General features: G+C 67.9%; 1 protein-coding gene and 1 non-coding gene across 4 annotated transcripts; one reads left to right on the top strand and one right to left on the bottom strand.

Annotated features, from left to right (window-relative positions):
* Window positions 1-109: 109 nt before the first annotated feature.
* LOC135403573 (U6 spliceosomal RNA) lies at window positions 110-216 on the top strand. The gene has a single exon (XR_010425432.1). It is a non-coding gene; the product is annotated as a U6 spliceosomal RNA (small nuclear RNA).
* Window positions 217-455: 239 nt separating this feature from the next.
* ABCA7 (ATP binding cassette subfamily A member 7) lies at window positions 456-15,663 on the bottom strand. 3 transcript variants are annotated; one of them, XM_064637603.1, is made up of 51 exons: window positions 15,595-15,663; window positions 13,955-14,053; window positions 13,752-13,845; window positions 13,380-13,521; window positions 13,175-13,302; window positions 12,990-13,111; window positions 12,707-12,901; window positions 12,513-12,602; window positions 12,188-12,422; window positions 11,943-12,082; window positions 11,748-11,864; window positions 11,433-11,612; window positions 11,119-11,327; window positions 10,846-11,022; window positions 10,425-10,647; window positions 10,100-10,321; window positions 9,796-10,000; window positions 9,611-9,727; window positions 9,266-9,437; window positions 8,979-9,110; window positions 8,747-8,886; window positions 8,533-8,670; window positions 8,187-8,398; window positions 7,991-8,063; window positions 7,537-7,739; window positions 7,344-7,392; window positions 7,084-7,146; window positions 6,633-6,650; window positions 6,331-6,485; window positions 6,121-6,245; window positions 5,947-6,045; window positions 5,561-5,756; window positions 5,361-5,455; window positions 5,068-5,100; window positions 4,640-4,745; window positions 4,484-4,558; window positions 4,090-4,259; window positions 3,846-4,023; window positions 3,645-3,760; window positions 3,332-3,476; window positions 3,121-3,244; window positions 2,900-3,029; window positions 2,700-2,820; window positions 2,554-2,616; window positions 2,371-2,477; window positions 1,947-2,088; window positions 1,737-1,871; window positions 1,557-1,660; window positions 1,349-1,441; window positions 1,032-1,269; window positions 456-957 (listed from the first exon to the last, which is right to left on the bottom strand). In XM_064637603.1, the coding sequence occupies exons 2-51, from the start codon at window positions 14,021-14,023 to the stop codon at window positions 817-819; spliced, it is 6,756 nt and encodes a 2,251-aa protein (XP_064493673.1). In that variant the 5' UTR covers window positions 14,024-14,053; window positions 15,595-15,663; the 3' UTR covers window positions 456-816. The 3 variants fall into 3 exon arrangements, with proteins under 3 accessions (XP_064493673.1, XP_064493674.1, XP_064493676.1); XM_064637604.1 differs by having other exon boundaries at window positions 14,834-15,608; XM_064637606.1 differs by lacking the exon at window positions 6,633-6,650.
* Window positions 15,664-15,770: the final 107 nt, after the last annotated feature.

Here is a 15,770-nt window from a genome sequence, read left to right as displayed (position 1 = left end):
GGGGGTGATCAGGTGGAGAAAGGCGGGGGAGTCTGAGGAGCTACTCGCCATGCCTTTAAAATCTTTAGTTGAGAGGGGTTTAAGTACGGCTCCTGCAGACGCATGAATCGTGCTCGCTTCGGCAGCACATATACTAAAATTGGAACGATACAGAGAAGATTAGCATGGCCCCTGCGCAAGGATGACACGCAAATTCGTGAAGCGTTCCATATTTTTTTTTTCCCCTCGGGAGGGTCACAAACCCCGCCCCGGGAGGACCCTTTTGGACCCCCGAGGTGCGGCTCGGGGGGTACCAGTGTCCACCTCCAGGTCGGGGGGAGCCCCAGGCGCGGCCCTGCAGGTCTGTGTGTCCAACTGTGCCGGGGCCACACTGCTGCCCTGCCCCACTGTGCCCCCTGCCCCACGGTGCCCCCTGTCCCCCGGTGGGGTCGTAGCGAGGGCGATCAGGCCCCCCGTCAGTACCGCGGGTCTTTATTGAATTGCTCAGTTACAGCAAGCTCAGCTCCGGTAGGGAGCAGCGGGGGTCCCGGGGACAGTGGGGGTCCCAGGGCCAGCCCCAGACCCCCCATCCAGATCAACTTCCCCACAGGGCACCACCCACAGGGATCTGGGGCCAGCCCTGTCCTGATGCTCTGACACTCCCCAGCACCCACTGTCCCATGGGATGGTGAAACCATGCCAGTGGGCAGCACGTGCCCAGGCCTCCCGTGTGCAGCTCCGGGGGTCTGGGGTGCCCCGAAGCCCTGTGACCCCAGGTCGTGCTGCGGTGACAACTGGGGAGTGGTCTGTGAGGGTCCCTGGGGCACCACTCCCCTCTCAGACAGCGCTCTCCTGGTAGCTCTCGTCCTCCAGGAACGTGCTCAGCCTCCTCCCAGGGCTGGGGGCCACATCCTGCCCTGGTGCCACGGCCTCCCCCGGATCCCCGTCGCTCTGCTCCTGGGCAAAGTGCACGAAGACCTGCGGGGACGGTGGGATGAGAGACAGTGCCACGGGACCCCCAGCCACAGCCCCACACCTGCGTGCCCCGTCACCTGGTCGAGGGTGGTCTGGGACACGGAGTAGTCCTCGATGTGGCAGGGGCCGCGGTGGGCGGCCAGGAGGCTGAAGACGGCGGCCAGGGGGGCGGCGCGGGCGGGCAGGTGGTACCGCAGCAGCCCCCCGTGCCGCTCCCGCAGCACGATGGCGGGGAAGTGCCGCTGCAGCAGGGCCTGCACCGCCGCCGGGCCGGGGCCGCCCGCCCGCACCACCACCGTGTACCCGTCCCCAAACCTGCAGCAGAGGGGACACCACTGCGGGGACTGGCCACCACCCCCGCCCCAAGGAGCCCCCCAGCTCCCCGCCCCGCTACCTGTTCTTGAGGTGCTGGACACTGCCCAGGCAGCGGAACCGGCCGTTGACCATGATGGCCATCCTGGTGCAGAGCGCCTCGCACTCCTCCATGCTGGGGGGCACGAGTGAGACCCCCGGGGCAGAGGGGAGCTCCCCTCTGGGGGATTCCCGGGGGCACAGGGGTTGCTCCCCACTGTGGGGGCTGCAGACCCCGGGTGGGGGATCACCTGTGGGACGTGAGCACCACGGACCGGCCGTCCCGGATGACGCCCAGGATGCGCTCCCACAGGAACCGCCGGGCTTGTGGGTCCATCCCCGTCGTGGGCTCATCCTGCAACGGCCCCGGCTCAGGGTCAGCCCAGGCAGGACCCCGGTGCTGCTGTGGGACCCCCCGCTGCCCCCCTCACCAGGAAGACGACGGGGGGGCAGCCGAGGAGGGCGATGGCCGTGGAGAGCTTGCGTTTGTTGCCCCCGCTGTACTTGCCCGCGGGCCGGTCCGCGTGCGGCCCCAGCCCCAGCGCGGTGATGCCCCACTGAGCCACCTGGGAGAGACAGAAGGGGTGAGGGGGTGAGGGTGGGGGTCTCCTGGGCTGGGGGGGCTGGGATCAGGGCCCTACCCTGGGGGTCTCCTCCTCTGGGACCCCACGCAGGCGACTGTAGAACTCCAGGTGCTCCCGCCCTGTCAGCAGGTCTGTGATGGCATCGAACTGGGGACAGTAACCCATGTGCTGGTGGACAGACTGGAGGTCGGTGAGCACACTGTGGGACAGGGACAGGTCAGCACACTGGGGATGGGGACAGGCGAGCACAGGATGGGGACAGGTAAGCGCGGGACAGGGACAGATGAGCATGTTACAGGGGACACTGCAGGGACACTGCAGGAATAGGGACGAGCAGCTGCAGGGATGAGGATGAGGATGAAGGTGAGCACAAGCACACTGCAAGGACGAGGACCAGAAGGAGCACAGGATGGGGATGATGGCACAGGTGCTGTGGGGACACAGAGAGGGGGAGCAGCTGCGGGGTCCCTGCGTTCACCACCTGTGCCCCTTCAGCCAGGCCTCCCCCAGCGTCACCTCCGTGTCCCCCGTCAGCATCTTGAAGGTCGACGTCTTCCCAGCACCGTTCACCCCCAGGAGGCCAAAGCACTGTGGGGACAGAGCAGGGTCACCAGCAGCCCCGGCCCTGCCCACGGTGCCGTCCATCCGTCCGTCTGTCCCTCACCTCCCCGGGGGGGATGGCCACGCAGAGCCGGTCCACGGCCGGAGCCTTCCTGCGCCGGTACACCTGAGCGGGGAGAGGCAGCGCTGGGTGCTCCCGTCCCTCACGGGGGTCGGGGGCTGTGGGGGGGTCCAGCCCTACACACCCACCTTGGTCAGGTCCTTCAGCAGCAGGAGGTGGCCCTGGGGGGGGCTGCTGCCCACCCTCGCCCGCTCCCTGGCCACGTCCCGGTCCTCGTCCCCCAGCGAGGGCAGCTCCGGAGCCCGTGGCCTGGGGGAACAGTGGCAGGGGCACATCCAGGGCTGCCCATCCGCAGGAGCCCCCCAGGCACCCCCCGGCCGGGGCTCACCCCAGCCGCAGGAAGAAGCGGTACTGCAGCAGGAGGGTGAAGAGGAAGAAGACGATGCCCTCGACGGCCATGGCGAACATGTTCTTCCCTGCCAGGTCCCAGGAGAGGGGGGACACGAAGCGCCTGTCCCCTGTGAGCACAAGAGGGGCTGTAGGAGGGGTGGACCCCTGAGCTGGCCAGGCTTTGGGGAGGGGGAGCAGCCCTGACACCCCCTGACTCACCAAACCTCTCGAAGGCATCGGCCATCGCCTGGTTCTTCACCATGTCAATGAGGCCTCGGCCCAGGCAGAAGTGGGGAAAGATGAGGAAAACCTTCTTCAGGACACGGTTGATGTCATTGAGGTTCTGCCAGGGCAGCAAAGAGAGGGGTGAGTCAGCTGGCACTGGCCCCATGGGAGTGGGACAGGGGATCCAGGGCGTCCCAAGGCTCACCTGGTCCACAAAGAGCTCCAGCACGAAGGTGGCCACGCTGCCATTGATGCCAATGAAGAGGTTGATGCAGGTCAGGGCCACATAGGCAGTGCTGGGGATGCTGAAGAGAAAGGAGGCTGGGTACATCAGGGGGGTGATGGACCAGCTACAAGGGAGAAAGGCAGGGGCTGGCTGAGATGCACCCCCCCAAACTGGGGGACAAGAACACCCCCCACCCTCCAGCACCACAATCCCCCTCACCCCGGCTGCCCCCAGCCCCACTCAGAGCCCCCTGTGCCCCCCTTGCCCCCACTGGGCTCTGCTGCCCCATCACCCGTAGAGCAGCAGCAGCAGCACCAGGGAGGGCAGGTTGTCCGAGGACACGTAGGATTTCTGCTGGAAGCAGAGGAAGATGAGGATGACCAGCAGCGCGGGGACCAGGTAGTTGCACTGGGGGGACAGAGAAGCCGGGAAAAGGTCAGGGGTGGGACCTGCTCCCCCAGGAACTGGTCCCTGTCCCCAGCCCCATCCTCACCATGTCCCAGGCGAAGTTGCCCAGCCAGTAGGTGAGGGGCTTCATCCCGCTGACAAACTGCAGGTGCTTGGCCTTGCTGACCCGCTCCTCGATGAGGAAGACGACGAAGCTGGCCGGGACGAAGGACATGGCGAAGATCACGCAGATGGAGACCAGCACGTCCACGGAGGTGGCCATCCTGCCATGGAGGGGAGGGCTCAGCAGGGGCCGGAGGGTCTGCGGGACCCCCATCCCTGGCACTCACAGGGCGGCCTCGGAGAGCTGCTCCTTGGTGAGGTTGAGGGGGTGGTTGGTGGCCGTGATGCCGAAGCGCGTGGGGTCGGTGCCGGGGGGCAGCCGGGCACGCAGCAGCCCGTTGCTGGCCACGTTGAGGAAGGAGACCATGGCATGCCAGCCCTTGTTGTTGAACCAGACCTGCAGCATGGGGGGGCCCGGCAGCTTAGAGCCCTCCACCCACCCTGGCACTGCCCCTGGCTGTGCCCGTGGCACCCCAATCCCCACCCACTGTGCCACCCACTCCCCTCCAGCCCCAGCCTTTTGGTCCTTCTTGGGCTGCTCCAACCCCGGAGGGACCCAGGTGCCACATCCCCACTGCCCCCCAGCTCTCGCCCCCGTGGGACTCCCAGCCCCGGGTGCACCTTGATGTTCCTGCGGGCGTCCAAACCCTCGATGAAGCGGCTGACCTTGGCCAGGAGCCGATCCCAGGGGCTGCCCTGGGTGTGGGAACAGGGTGAGGAGGGGGCTCCCAGCACCAGGGCACGGGAGCCGAGCTGGGGGCCTGAGCCCAGACATACCGGGGTGATGTTGAGCAGTGCCCGGAGCTCCAGCACCGCCCGATCCACCTCTGCTGCTGAGGGCAGGGCCTGGGAGCCGCCGGCTCCCAGGGAGAAACCACCGTACCTGGGGGAGAAACAGGGCTCCAAACCTGCCTGAGACCCCGCTGCCAGCTGGGCCCCAGGATCCCCGTGGGTCCTTTCCAGCCCAGGAGATTCTACAGTTCTATCATTCTATCAAACCTGCCACCCATTTCCCACTGCCATCCCTGCCCAGACTCAACCCTCCACCCACCCAGGTGCCATGGTGAGGGGCACAAGGCAGAGGGCTGAGGCTGGATGGGTGTCAGCTCTGCCCAGCCACTACTCAGGCTCTCCCCAACCCCAACGGGCATCTCCTGCCTCACCCTGGCTCAGCTGTGCCAGCCCCCAGCCCCTGCCCAGCTTACCTCTGCTCGTTCACCCACTTCTTGTTCCTCAGCCTGAAAGAAATGGGGTGGGAGGGACGGGGGGGACAGAAACCCCCCAAGGGGATGTGAGGGCAGTGCCTGCTCAGCTGGCCACACTCCCATCACTGTCCCCTTCCCCTGTGCTTTGGTCCACAGTGTCCCTCCCTGCTGCCACGGCAGTGGCACCCTGTGCCAACGCCCTGCCACCTTCCCCAGGTGTCCCTGGGGTGGTCCCTCGGTGTCCCCACGGTGTTCCTGCAGTGTCCCTGGGTGTTCCCGGCCCCAGCACTCACTCCTGCCGGATGATCTGGGGGTAGGTCTTCACCAGGTAGTCAGAGATGTTCCTGCCCGTCAGGTTCTGCAGGATGTCCCCTGTGCCCCTCTGCACCTGGGGGATGGACAGACGGGCTGGACGGACACTCGGCCCCGTGTCCTCCCCGGAGCATCGCCTGCCCCTGCAGCTCTGGGGCTGCCCCCGCTGGGCAGGGGTTACCTGGGGCGGAGGGAGCCCCCCGGCCCCCTCGGGACACTCGGGCAGCATCCTGTGTGCCCCCGGGCCACTGCACTGGCACGGCGGGGACGGCTCAGCCTGTGTCCAGTTCCGGCGCCACAGCGCGTCCAGCAGGGACGGGGGGGCTGAGGGGGCCGAGAAGCCATCGGGGTGGGAAGCTGGTGGGCACGGCCCCCTCCTGGGCAGCCGGGGAGAGAAACCTTCTGTTACCAGCCTGGTGTGAGCCAGAGGCATCGGGACCCACCGCGGGGATGATTGGGGGTCCCACGGCATCGCACCGGCCGGCAGGGCTGCTCCGAGGGGGTCGGGCACCGAGGTGGGGTCAAGCCCTGGCTGTCCCCTCCAGCCCCCATCCCGCGGACACTCACGTCTGCCCCGCCTCCCTCATACACTTGGTGCCGAAGCCGGGCTCGGCCAGGAGCGCGTCCAGCAGCCGGGCGGTGTCGGGGTCCCCCGGGGCGTCGTTGCTGGCAGGAGACACAGGAGTGAGCTGGTGGCAGTGGGGAATGGGGGGCACGGGGGGCGGCAGGCTGGGAACACACCTGAAGAAGGTGAACTGCTGCCCGTACATCCAGGGCTGGAGCTGCAGCGGCGGGTACTTCCCGAAGGGCGGCACGATGAGGCTGAAGAGCAGCGCGATGCAGACGAAGACGGCGGGGAGGACGATCTGCGGGGGCCGGGGGTCAGGGCTGGCTCCGCACCCCCTGCCCCATCCCCTCCCCACGGCCCCATCCCGGCCCCCCGGGTCCTACCTGTGCGAAGAAGCCGCGGGTGCTGCGCCGAGCGTGGAGCATCCTCTTGGTGAAGAGGGCGCGGAGCTGGCGGCAGACGAGCGCCCAGCCCCTCACCCTGCCGCAGGCCCGCCCCGCCGCCCCCCGCAGCAGGTCTGTCTCCCGGGGCTCCTCCGCTGCCAGGGCAGAGACACGTCTGGCAAGGGGCTCGTGCCAGATGGGCACGGGGGGACGGGGTGGGTGCTGGCAGAGGCATCCCCCCTCAGCAGGGATGGCATGCTGCATGCAGGAGCCCCCCAGCACCCCCGGCCCCCAGGTCCTACCTCGCCGGGCTCCTTTGGCTCAATGTAAAGGAGAGCAGAGAGGGGTTACAGCCGTGTGGTGCCGTCCCGGCCGGGGTGAGCACCCACCCAGGGCAGAGCTGGCACCCCAAACCATCACAGCCCCCCAGGCTCCCGTGACTGCCCCCACACCAGCTCTATCTCCAGGAGAAGGGGGCTGGATATGCCTCCTGGGATTTCATGTCCCATCCCAACCTCTGCACAGATCTGGGTTTCCCCAAACCCACACTCATCCTGGATCCTGGCTCTGGGGGCACCCCAAAACTGGGAGGTAGAAATGCTGCACGAGGGTCCCTGAGCATCCCCCTGCCCGAAGGGATGCCTGCCTGGATGGACACCTGCCCGGATGGACGTGTGCCACGGCCCCAGCCCCAGGGGTGGAGGTGGGGAACACCCAGCAGCAGCTCAGGGGTCCCAGCTCCCCCCTCCTTACCCAGCTCCCCATCGGCCACATCTGTGTCCCCCAGCTCGCCGGGAGCTGCTCCTCTCCTGGTGCCTGACAAAATGGGGATGAGATGCCAGGGTGGGACCCATGTTACAGGCTGTGACACCTCCCTGCACCCACAGGTGCTCCCAGTAGGGACCCTGGCCCTGGGAGGGACACATGGAGTGCTGGGGACACCCCCACCCCTCTGTTCCTCGGCCCCCCTTACAGCCCAGAGCTCAGCTCCAGCCAGGATTGAGGGGTTTTACCTGCAGTGTCAGTGTCCAGCCCCGTGTCCTCAGCCACCTTCAGGAAGATCTGGGGGATGGGGGGGCTGGTGTTAAACATGACACCAATTCCCACAGCCCAGCGGGGGAAAGCCCTTGGTAATGGGCAGGGGGTGGGACCTCTGGGAACCATGGGCAGCCATGGGCAGCCCCTGGCCACAGCCCCACTGGGTACCTCTTCCAGGGTGGTGTCGGAGATGCCGTAGCTGGAGACTCCCAGTTCCCCCAGGCGCGCATCCAGCTCTCGGAACAGCTCCCCGAAGGCCCCGTCCCGGGCCCCGCTGTAGGGCAGGACAAAGAGCACCTCGTGCCCAATGTCCTCCACCAGCCGGGAGCCGGGCACCAGCTTCTGGATCAGTGCAGACAGCTGGGCCACATCTGGGGGAACAGGGAGGGCTGGAAACCTGGGCCAGGACCGCTGGCTGGTGCAGCTGGCCACAGCTGGCATGTGCCCAGCATCCCAGCCTTAGGGTCCCTGGGAGAGCTGGAGGGGATGGGGACCCCCTTCTGCCCCACCAGTGCAGGGGGGCCAGGAGCCAGCGGCAGGGCTGTGCATTCCCAGCCCCCCCAGCCAACAGGGGAAATACGGGGAGCAGCTGGGGGGGAGCCACGGGGGCCGGGACCCTCACCCACGGCGCTGGCCTCGCTGCCCCGCTCGCTGCCCAGGCCCGTGTCGCTGCTGTGCTCCGAGTCACTGCCGTCCTGCAGGAAAGGGCAGCCGGAGCCTGGCACCCCACGCCAGGACCTGGCCCCCAGTGCCCCCCAGTCCCCGGATGGAGGCACTGGTTGCCCCTGGCAGAAGCCCCTCGGGGCTGAGGGACCCACCTTTTTGGTGACACCGGGGACAGCACCGGTGCTACCACCTGCCCCGCTTCGCTCCCGCTTCACCAGGGTGAGGTGGTACCCGGTGCCCAGCCTGGCCTTGAGGAAGAGGGGGGACCCGCAGCAGCAGAGCCGGCCCTGCGAGATGATGGCCGTGCGGTCCCCGAGCAGCTCCGCCTCGTCCATGTAGTGGGTGGACAGGATGATGGTGCGGCCTGGGGCAGGGAGGGGGCTTGATCCCGGACCCTCCTGCTGGTCCCCCCATCGTGGGTGTTTCCCACCAGCACGTCCCCCCACTCCCCCCGGGCTGGAGGGCTCAGAGGGAGCAGCTCACGGCCCCAGCGCTGACCTTTGCGGTACTTGAGCAGCAGCTCCCAGATGCTGCGGCGGGAGAAGGGGTCGACGCCGGCTGTGGGCTCGTCCAGGACGACCACCCGGGAGCCGCCCACGAAGGCGATGGCCACCGAGAGCTTCCGCTGCATCCCGCCTGCAGAGGGACAGCGTTGGGGGCACCCGGGGCCACCGACCCCCGCTCAGGCACCCGCCCTGTCCCCCGCACGCACCCGAGAGGTTCCTGGTCTGCTCCCGGCGCTTGTGGGGCAGCCCCGTGTCCTGGAGCAGCTGCTCCATCTCCTCCTGCACCTGCTGCTCCGAGAGCCCCTTCAGCCGCCCGTAGAACCAGACGTGCTCCTCCACCGTCAGGCTGGGGGGGCAGGTGAGGGGGGCAGGGTGAGGGGGGCAGGGTCTGAGGGAACAGCCCAGCATCACTCCCCCCGCCTGCCCACCCCTGCCTACATGTTAAAGAGCACGTTGTGCTGGGGACACATCCCCATGGATTTGCGGATGGCGTCGATGTCAGAGCGGATGTCCAAGCCCAGGATATAGGCAGTGCCCGAGGTGGGGGGCAGGAGGCCAGTCAGGATGGACCTGGATGGGGAGTGGTGGGGAAAGGTGATCATGGAGCACAGGAGCAGCAGGGCTTGAGGCTGTGATGTCCTGTCCTATACGGTGACCCGGGTGGAGATAGGGCCAAGCTCGGCTCCTGTCCCCAGGCACGGCCACGCAGCCCCCCCATGGCTCACATGGTGGTGGTCTTCCCGGCGCCATTGTGGCCCAGGAAGGACGTGATCTGCCCCTCGTAGAAGTCCAGGCTCAGCCCGTTGACGGCCGCGCGGCCACTGCTGCCATAAACCTTCACCAGGTTGCGGATGGAGACGCCGGGCTGGAGCTGGGCAGGCGGCTCCTCCACCAGCACTGGAAGCCACCGGGGGGTCACATCCCAGGCAGGACCCCTCGCTGGGGGCAGGACCCCTTGCCACAGGGTGCAGGACCTTCCACTGGAGGGCAAGGCCCAGGCTGGAGGGCTCCAGCCCTGCTCCATGGCTGCTGCCCTTGGCCACAGGGCTCTGGGGTGGGCAGGGACTCACCTTGGGGTGCAGTGAGGGGGCTGGTGGGGCACAGGGGGTGCCCAGCTGAGGACAACTCTCCAAACCAGTAGCTCTTCAGGAAGGGGAAATTCCAGGGCTTGGGGATCCCATACTGACCTGCAGCAGAGGGGGCTGAGCAGGGCCAGGGCTGGGGGGCTGCCAGTGGCCAGGGGGGCTGTGCTCACCTGGGAAGACGCCCTCGATGTACCAGGTGGCCAGGCCATACAGGCTGGCGTCCAGCAGCAGCAGCCCCATGGCCACCGCGAAGTTGTAGGGGTCTCCTGGCACAGGGCTGGCACCCAGGTTGTGCCACTGGATGCCCACTCCCTGCTCTTCATAGAGGGAGAAGTAATCGCAGCCGAAGCCAAAGGCCACGGGGGACAGCAGGCTCTGGGGGCGGCGAGAACAGCGGTGTGGGCAAAGCCCAGCCCAGGGGTGCAGCCCAAAGGCCCCAGCGGGGCACTGGGGAGGGGCAGCCCCGTCGCTCACCACGAGCACGCGCAGCGGGAAGGTGATGTAGTCGCGCCAGGCGACGCACAGCACGTAGGGCAGGTACAGGGAGAAGTAGATGATGCCGCCGCACGCCGAGGCCAGGTTGGCGCGGGGGAAGAAGGTGCTGATGAGGAAGCACTGGCTGATGGTGGCCACCGAGAAGGTGCCGAGGAAGAGGAAGATGACGGCCGGGTCGCTGTAGGGCAGGATGTTTCCCAGCTGTGGATGGAGGCAGGTTGGATCCTGCAGAGCCCCCCGTGCTGGCTCCCAGTCCCAGTGCTCCCCGTGTCAGCCACACTGTCCCCTGAGACCTGCAACCTGCCTTGAGGATGAGGACGAGGAGGGCAGAACTGAGGAGGAAGGGGATGAAGCTGCTGAGGAACCAGTTGAGCCAGAGGATCCCACTGCTTAGCCCCATGGTCTTCATGGTCTCCTTGAGACGTGTCTCCTTTTCGTGCACTACCCCCTTGATGATCATGGCCACCGAGTAGATCCAGGCCAGCGTCATGAAGAGGGGCAGCGAGCGGTTCAGGACCCGCAGGAACCTGGGGAGATGCCACCAGCCCTTCCACGCCCTGCTCAACACCCCTTGGCCACCGGAGGGCCAGGGCCAGCGGGACACGCCCAGCCCTGTGCCACCTCCCCGGGGCAGTGATGCTGTAGGATGCTCAGACACGTCCCCTGCAGCACTGGGGGCTCACTCGAGGGCCCCAGGGGGTCGGGGCCATCCCTCACCCACTCACACATCATCCACGTAGCAGGGATAGGGCATTTGCTGGACATAGACCCCTGTCCGTGGGGCAGCCCCGGTCTGCACCCGCACCACCGCCTGCTCCACCAGGTCCTGCACGTAGACAAAGCCCCCCCAGACGTAGCGCAGGTCGCTGAAGGGGTCAGCTGCGGGGCCTGGGTCCCAAAACCTGGGGGCAGAGCACAGTGCTGGGAGCAGGGATCCCCCCCACGGGCACAGGCTGCTCGGGAGGCCATGGAGACCAGCGGGACGGGTGTCCCCCAACCTGTCCTTGATCTTGTTGGTCCTCGTGACATCGTCGATGTCCATGCGGATCTTGTAGTGGACATGGGGGGGCAGCGCAGGGGCCGTGGCATTGATGGGAGGCTGGAAGACCACGGCTGCCCAAAACTGCTGCTCCTCCAGCAGCTCCAGGGCCCGGGCAACCAGCTGCTCCTCGGTGGCCACCGCCTCGATCTTGTCCAGGCAGATGCACTGCGGGAGGGCAGGCAGGGCTCAGCAGGCACGGAGGGACAGGCAGGGCAGGCAGGGCTCAGCCGATGCAGGGGCCCAGCCTGCCCACAATGGAAGGACACTCACCTCCATGAACTGCGACAGGGTGCTCAGGACCGTGTCCACATCAGCGTACACCTGGTGCCAGGTGAGCCCTGGCCCGGCTGCCGGCCCTGCCAGGAACGTGGCCAGTTCTGGCAGCTTCCAGGAGGTGCCATTGAGGAACCCATCCAGGAGCCGGGCTGTGCCCGGGGCCAGCAGCAGCTCCTGCAAAGCACCAGGGTAGCAGGGGCCATGCAGCCCACCCTGCTCCTGTCCAGAAGCCCCAGCTGCCCCCCAGCACACCCCGTCCTGCACCCCACGGCAGCCTGGTCCCCGATGGGGGGGTCTGGGGTCACACACCTGGAGCACCTGCATCTCCAGGCTGCTGTTGAGGATGGTGTAGATCCGGGGTCCCAGCTCCTGCCAGGCGCCCCCCACCTCCCCCAGCACTGCCAGCTCCCGGAAGGTCCGATTCACCTGGGTGAGAGGGATGAGGCAGGTCCTGGTTGAGACCCCCTCAGTTCCTCCCCCAGACCCCTCACAGCCCCCCCTCACCTCGGCCATGACGCTGTCGGGGCCGGGCCCGGGTGGTGTGTACAGGATCTTGCCCACGAAGAGGGGCTTGATGCCCCTCCAGAAGATCTGTGAGAAGGGGTTGGACTCCAGGCTGAGGAGCAGCTCCCGGCAGAAGGGACCTGAGGGAGGGAGAGCTGAGCCCTCGCCACCAGCCCCCATCCCTGTCCCTGCTGCCCCCCTGCCCCTGGCCGAGCCCTCCACAGCCCCCTGCAGCCCCTGCTCACTGCTGCTGCCCGAGGCCACTGATCTCCACTCCGAGCTGTTGCGGTCCAGGAAGGCTTTGACGTCGTTGTCCTCGTACCAGTTGAGGGAGGGGATCCTGAGCCCCCCGCCCTCGGGGTGACCGCAGGCGATGCGTGACAGGGCTGTGAACGCGCCCGCACCGGGGGTGCTGCTGTTGGGGGCCCTCAGTTCCTCAAGCTCCCGCCGCAGCTCAGCCAGGCTGGTCATGGAGGAGATCTGGGAGAGCAGGATGAGGAGTGGGGTGGCAGGGACGGGGCACCCAGGGACAGTGTGGGGGTGCGTAGGGGGCAGGGGAAGGGGGGGTACCTGCTCCATCAGGGATGCTGCATCCCGCAGGAAGGTGCCCAAGGCTTCCACGGTGCCAGCAATTCCACCCACGTCTGAGCTCAGCTGTTCCTACAAGGGGACATGGGAAGGGAGTCACAGCCACTCTGGACGGGCCAGGAGTCTCTGCCCTGTCGCCTTCCAGCACCCAGCACCCGGCCAGGCTGGGAGCTCACCGCCACGAGCCGTGGGAAGTCCAACTGGGAGAGGAAGGAGCCCTCCATGGCACGGAGCTGGGGGCCAGGCAGGGCACAGAGCCCTCGCTGCAGGCGCTGGGTGGAAGCGGCGTCACCCCCCGCCAGGAATCCCCCCAGCTCCGAGGCATTGCAGACCAGGGCCTTCAGTGGGAGGCGAATGCCCGCCAGGGAGAACTGGAGGGAGAGGGCAGTCATGATGCAGTCACTGGCACCGTGGGCACTGGGAGAGGGCACCGGGAGAGGGCACCGCACTGACACTCACAATGCGGGGGCTGAGCCGAGCCCCCATCAGCTCATCCACCAGCGCCGGGGCCAGAGACGTGTTGGTCCGCAGGAACCGTGAGAAGGTCTCGTCCTCTCTCAGGTATTCCCTCACTGGCAGGGCTGGAGGGGCAGGGGTCAGCCAAGGGTCTCACTTCCCCGGCACCCCCCACTCCCGGTGCTCACCCTCCCGCTGGTTCCCGCTCTCCCGGAGCCGGCGCAGGGCAGGCAGGAGCCGGGCAAAGCTGTGCAGGAGCCGCTGCCCGTCAGAGCGGAGCAGGACCTGCCGGGCTTCGGACAGGAGGCGGGAGAGGCTGTGGGACACGGGGTGGGCAGTGAGACTCCAGCCCAGCCCTGCTCTGCCCCACAGCCCCCCAGCCCCTCTGCTCACGTGGAGCCGTCGAAGTTGCCCACCACGCCGGGGGCCTCTCCCGCCGTGGGGTGTCGGAAGCAGGGGTTGTTCATGTTGCAGATGATGCCCTGGAGCCAGGACAGGGTCCCTGCCGAAGGCAGTGCCTTGTTGGGGAAGTGGCCTGCGGGAGAGGGAGGGAGGCAAGTCCAGGGGGCAGCATGGGATCCCCGGGACCCCCCACACACACCAGAGCAGGGAGATGCCAGCGAGTCCCCATGGTCTGGTCACCTCCTGTGTTTGTCTCCCCTGGTGCCACTCCACAGGGCTCCCATACAGGGGGCACACAGGGGGGTCCCAGGAGGCACAGGGGGTCATTACCAGCCAGAGGGTGGTCCGGCAGGGGACACTCACACTCATGCTGCTTGAAGGGTGGGTGAGATCGTCGCACCGAGATCAGGATGAGGAAGAGGAAGAGGGGCCACAGGATCTCGATGGCCAGCTGGATCTGGGGGAGACCCACAGTTGGGGGGATCTCTGTCCCCATCATTGCCCAGAGCTCTGCCTGCCCCTGTGCCAGGAGCTCAGGGTGCCCCACACCCCAGTCACCCACTCACCCGCTGCCGCCGGCGGTAGGTGAAGTTCTTCCAGAGCAGCAGCCCCAGCTGGGTGCCCCAGCTGGCCATGGCGGGGGGCACGGCCCTGCTCGGCTCCGGCTGCGGGGGAGAGCAGGGGGTTCAGCCCCAAGCTGGGGGCGACTGTGGGGCCCTCACTTCCCTCTGGGTCAGGGCTTATCACACCCCGGGCAAAGTGCCGGGCACAGGGCTGAGCACCGGGGCTGGCAGGAGCTGGATGGCATTCCTGCAGAAAAGCTCCTTTCCGGAGCTTATGCCTCAAATTCCATTCTTTCCTGAACCAAAAGCAGCGGAATTGGGCACGAGCTCTGTCCAGGAGCCACGAGCGGGATTCGCAGCCCAGCACGGGGTGTGGCTCCAAGCCCTGGCGACCTGGGCAGCCCGGGGGAGGCAGGGACCTGCCCGTGCCCCAGTTTTCCCACGGGAGGGGTGTGGGTGGGTGTTTCTGTGAGACCCTCAGCACCCCAGGAGGGGAATTGCGTTGGTGCAGTGGGCTCGAGGCACGAGCTTCCACACCCGGGTCCAGCGGGTACCTCTCGAGCTGTGCTGGGACCCCAGAGCTTCAGTTCTGACCCTTCCCGGCACCAGCCCGGTTTCTGTCAGCTCCTAGGAATTCACTCACCCCTGGAGAAGGGCCAGCAGCCCCCGGGCAGGACAGCAAAGCGCTGCCAAGGCGGCTCCGTGCCCAGCCCGTTGGCGGCGGCGGCACGACCCAACCCGCAGCGTTCCGCCCGGTGCACCCACCCACGCCCCAGGAGAACCGAGCTCCGGGGCGGCTCCCCGGTCACCGCGAGGCCGGGACACTCCGGCCCCCCCCCTGCTGCTCGTTTTCCCTCGGAGCCGGCGAAGCCGGGCACTCACCCGCCGCCCCCGGGGCTAAGCCGGGTCCCGGGCACAGCCGGGATAAGCGGACACCGGGCAGCGGGATTAGGATCCCGGCTCGGAAATCCGCCTAATCGGCCTGAGTGAGGGTCGGGGCCAGGATTCCTCCGGGGGTGCACCAGGGCAGATGGGGTGACACGAGGGAACAGGGACGGCTGCCGGAGTGAGGGTGTCTGGGGGTCCCCATCCGCTGGAACCGGAGGTGCTGCGGCACTTTTCGGGACAAAACAGCCACAGAACCCCGGGATCCTCCCAGGGGGATTCGCGCGGGAATCTGCTCACTCATCCCACGCGGACCAACACGCCGCATCGCTGCAACTGAGAGGACCGGCGGACCCCCCGCTCGCGGCAGCCCACGGCCCGGCAGCCCCCGGCCCCGGCGCCCCTCGACCCGGCAGCCCCCGGCCCCGGCGCCCCTCGACCCGCTTCCGCCGCACGGAGCCCCGCTCTGGAAGGGTTGCAGAGTCACCGGGAGGCGGACGGGCCAGGGGAACGCGGGGGCAGCCCGGAGGACACACGGACAGCCCAGGATGGGTCATGGGAACAGCTCGAGGGGACGATGAGGAACAGCCCACGGGGGAGATGGGGACAGCTCGGGGGTACGCTGGGGGCACGGGGACAGCCCCGGGGGGGCGGGGAGGTGCGGACAGTCCCGGGAGAACACTGCACGGCCGAGAGCAGCAGCCGGGACACAGCCCCTCCTTTCCCCCCCGCAGCCCCCGGCCCGGGACCCCCGTTACCTGCGGCCCCTTTAAGAGACCCCGCGGCTCCGCCGGGCGCGCGCAGGCCCCGCCCCTCCCGGCGCTACAAAGTATCCGCGGGCGTGACGTCACGGAAGGCTCTTAAAGGGGCCGCTCAGGCGGGGGGGGCTCGGGGCGGTGCGAGGAGCGGGAGCCCCGCCCGGACCCTCTGCCCC

This window comes from Pseudopipra pipra, chromosome 27 (assembly GCF_036250125.1).
Source record: "Pseudopipra pipra isolate bDixPip1 chromosome 27, bDixPip1.hap1, whole genome shotgun sequence".
Lineage (NCBI taxonomy): Eukaryota > Metazoa > Chordata > Aves > Passeriformes > Pipridae > Pseudopipra > Pseudopipra pipra.
The sequence above is the reverse complement of the archived record's forward strand: the minus strand, read 5'-3'. Positions and strand labels throughout refer to the sequence as shown.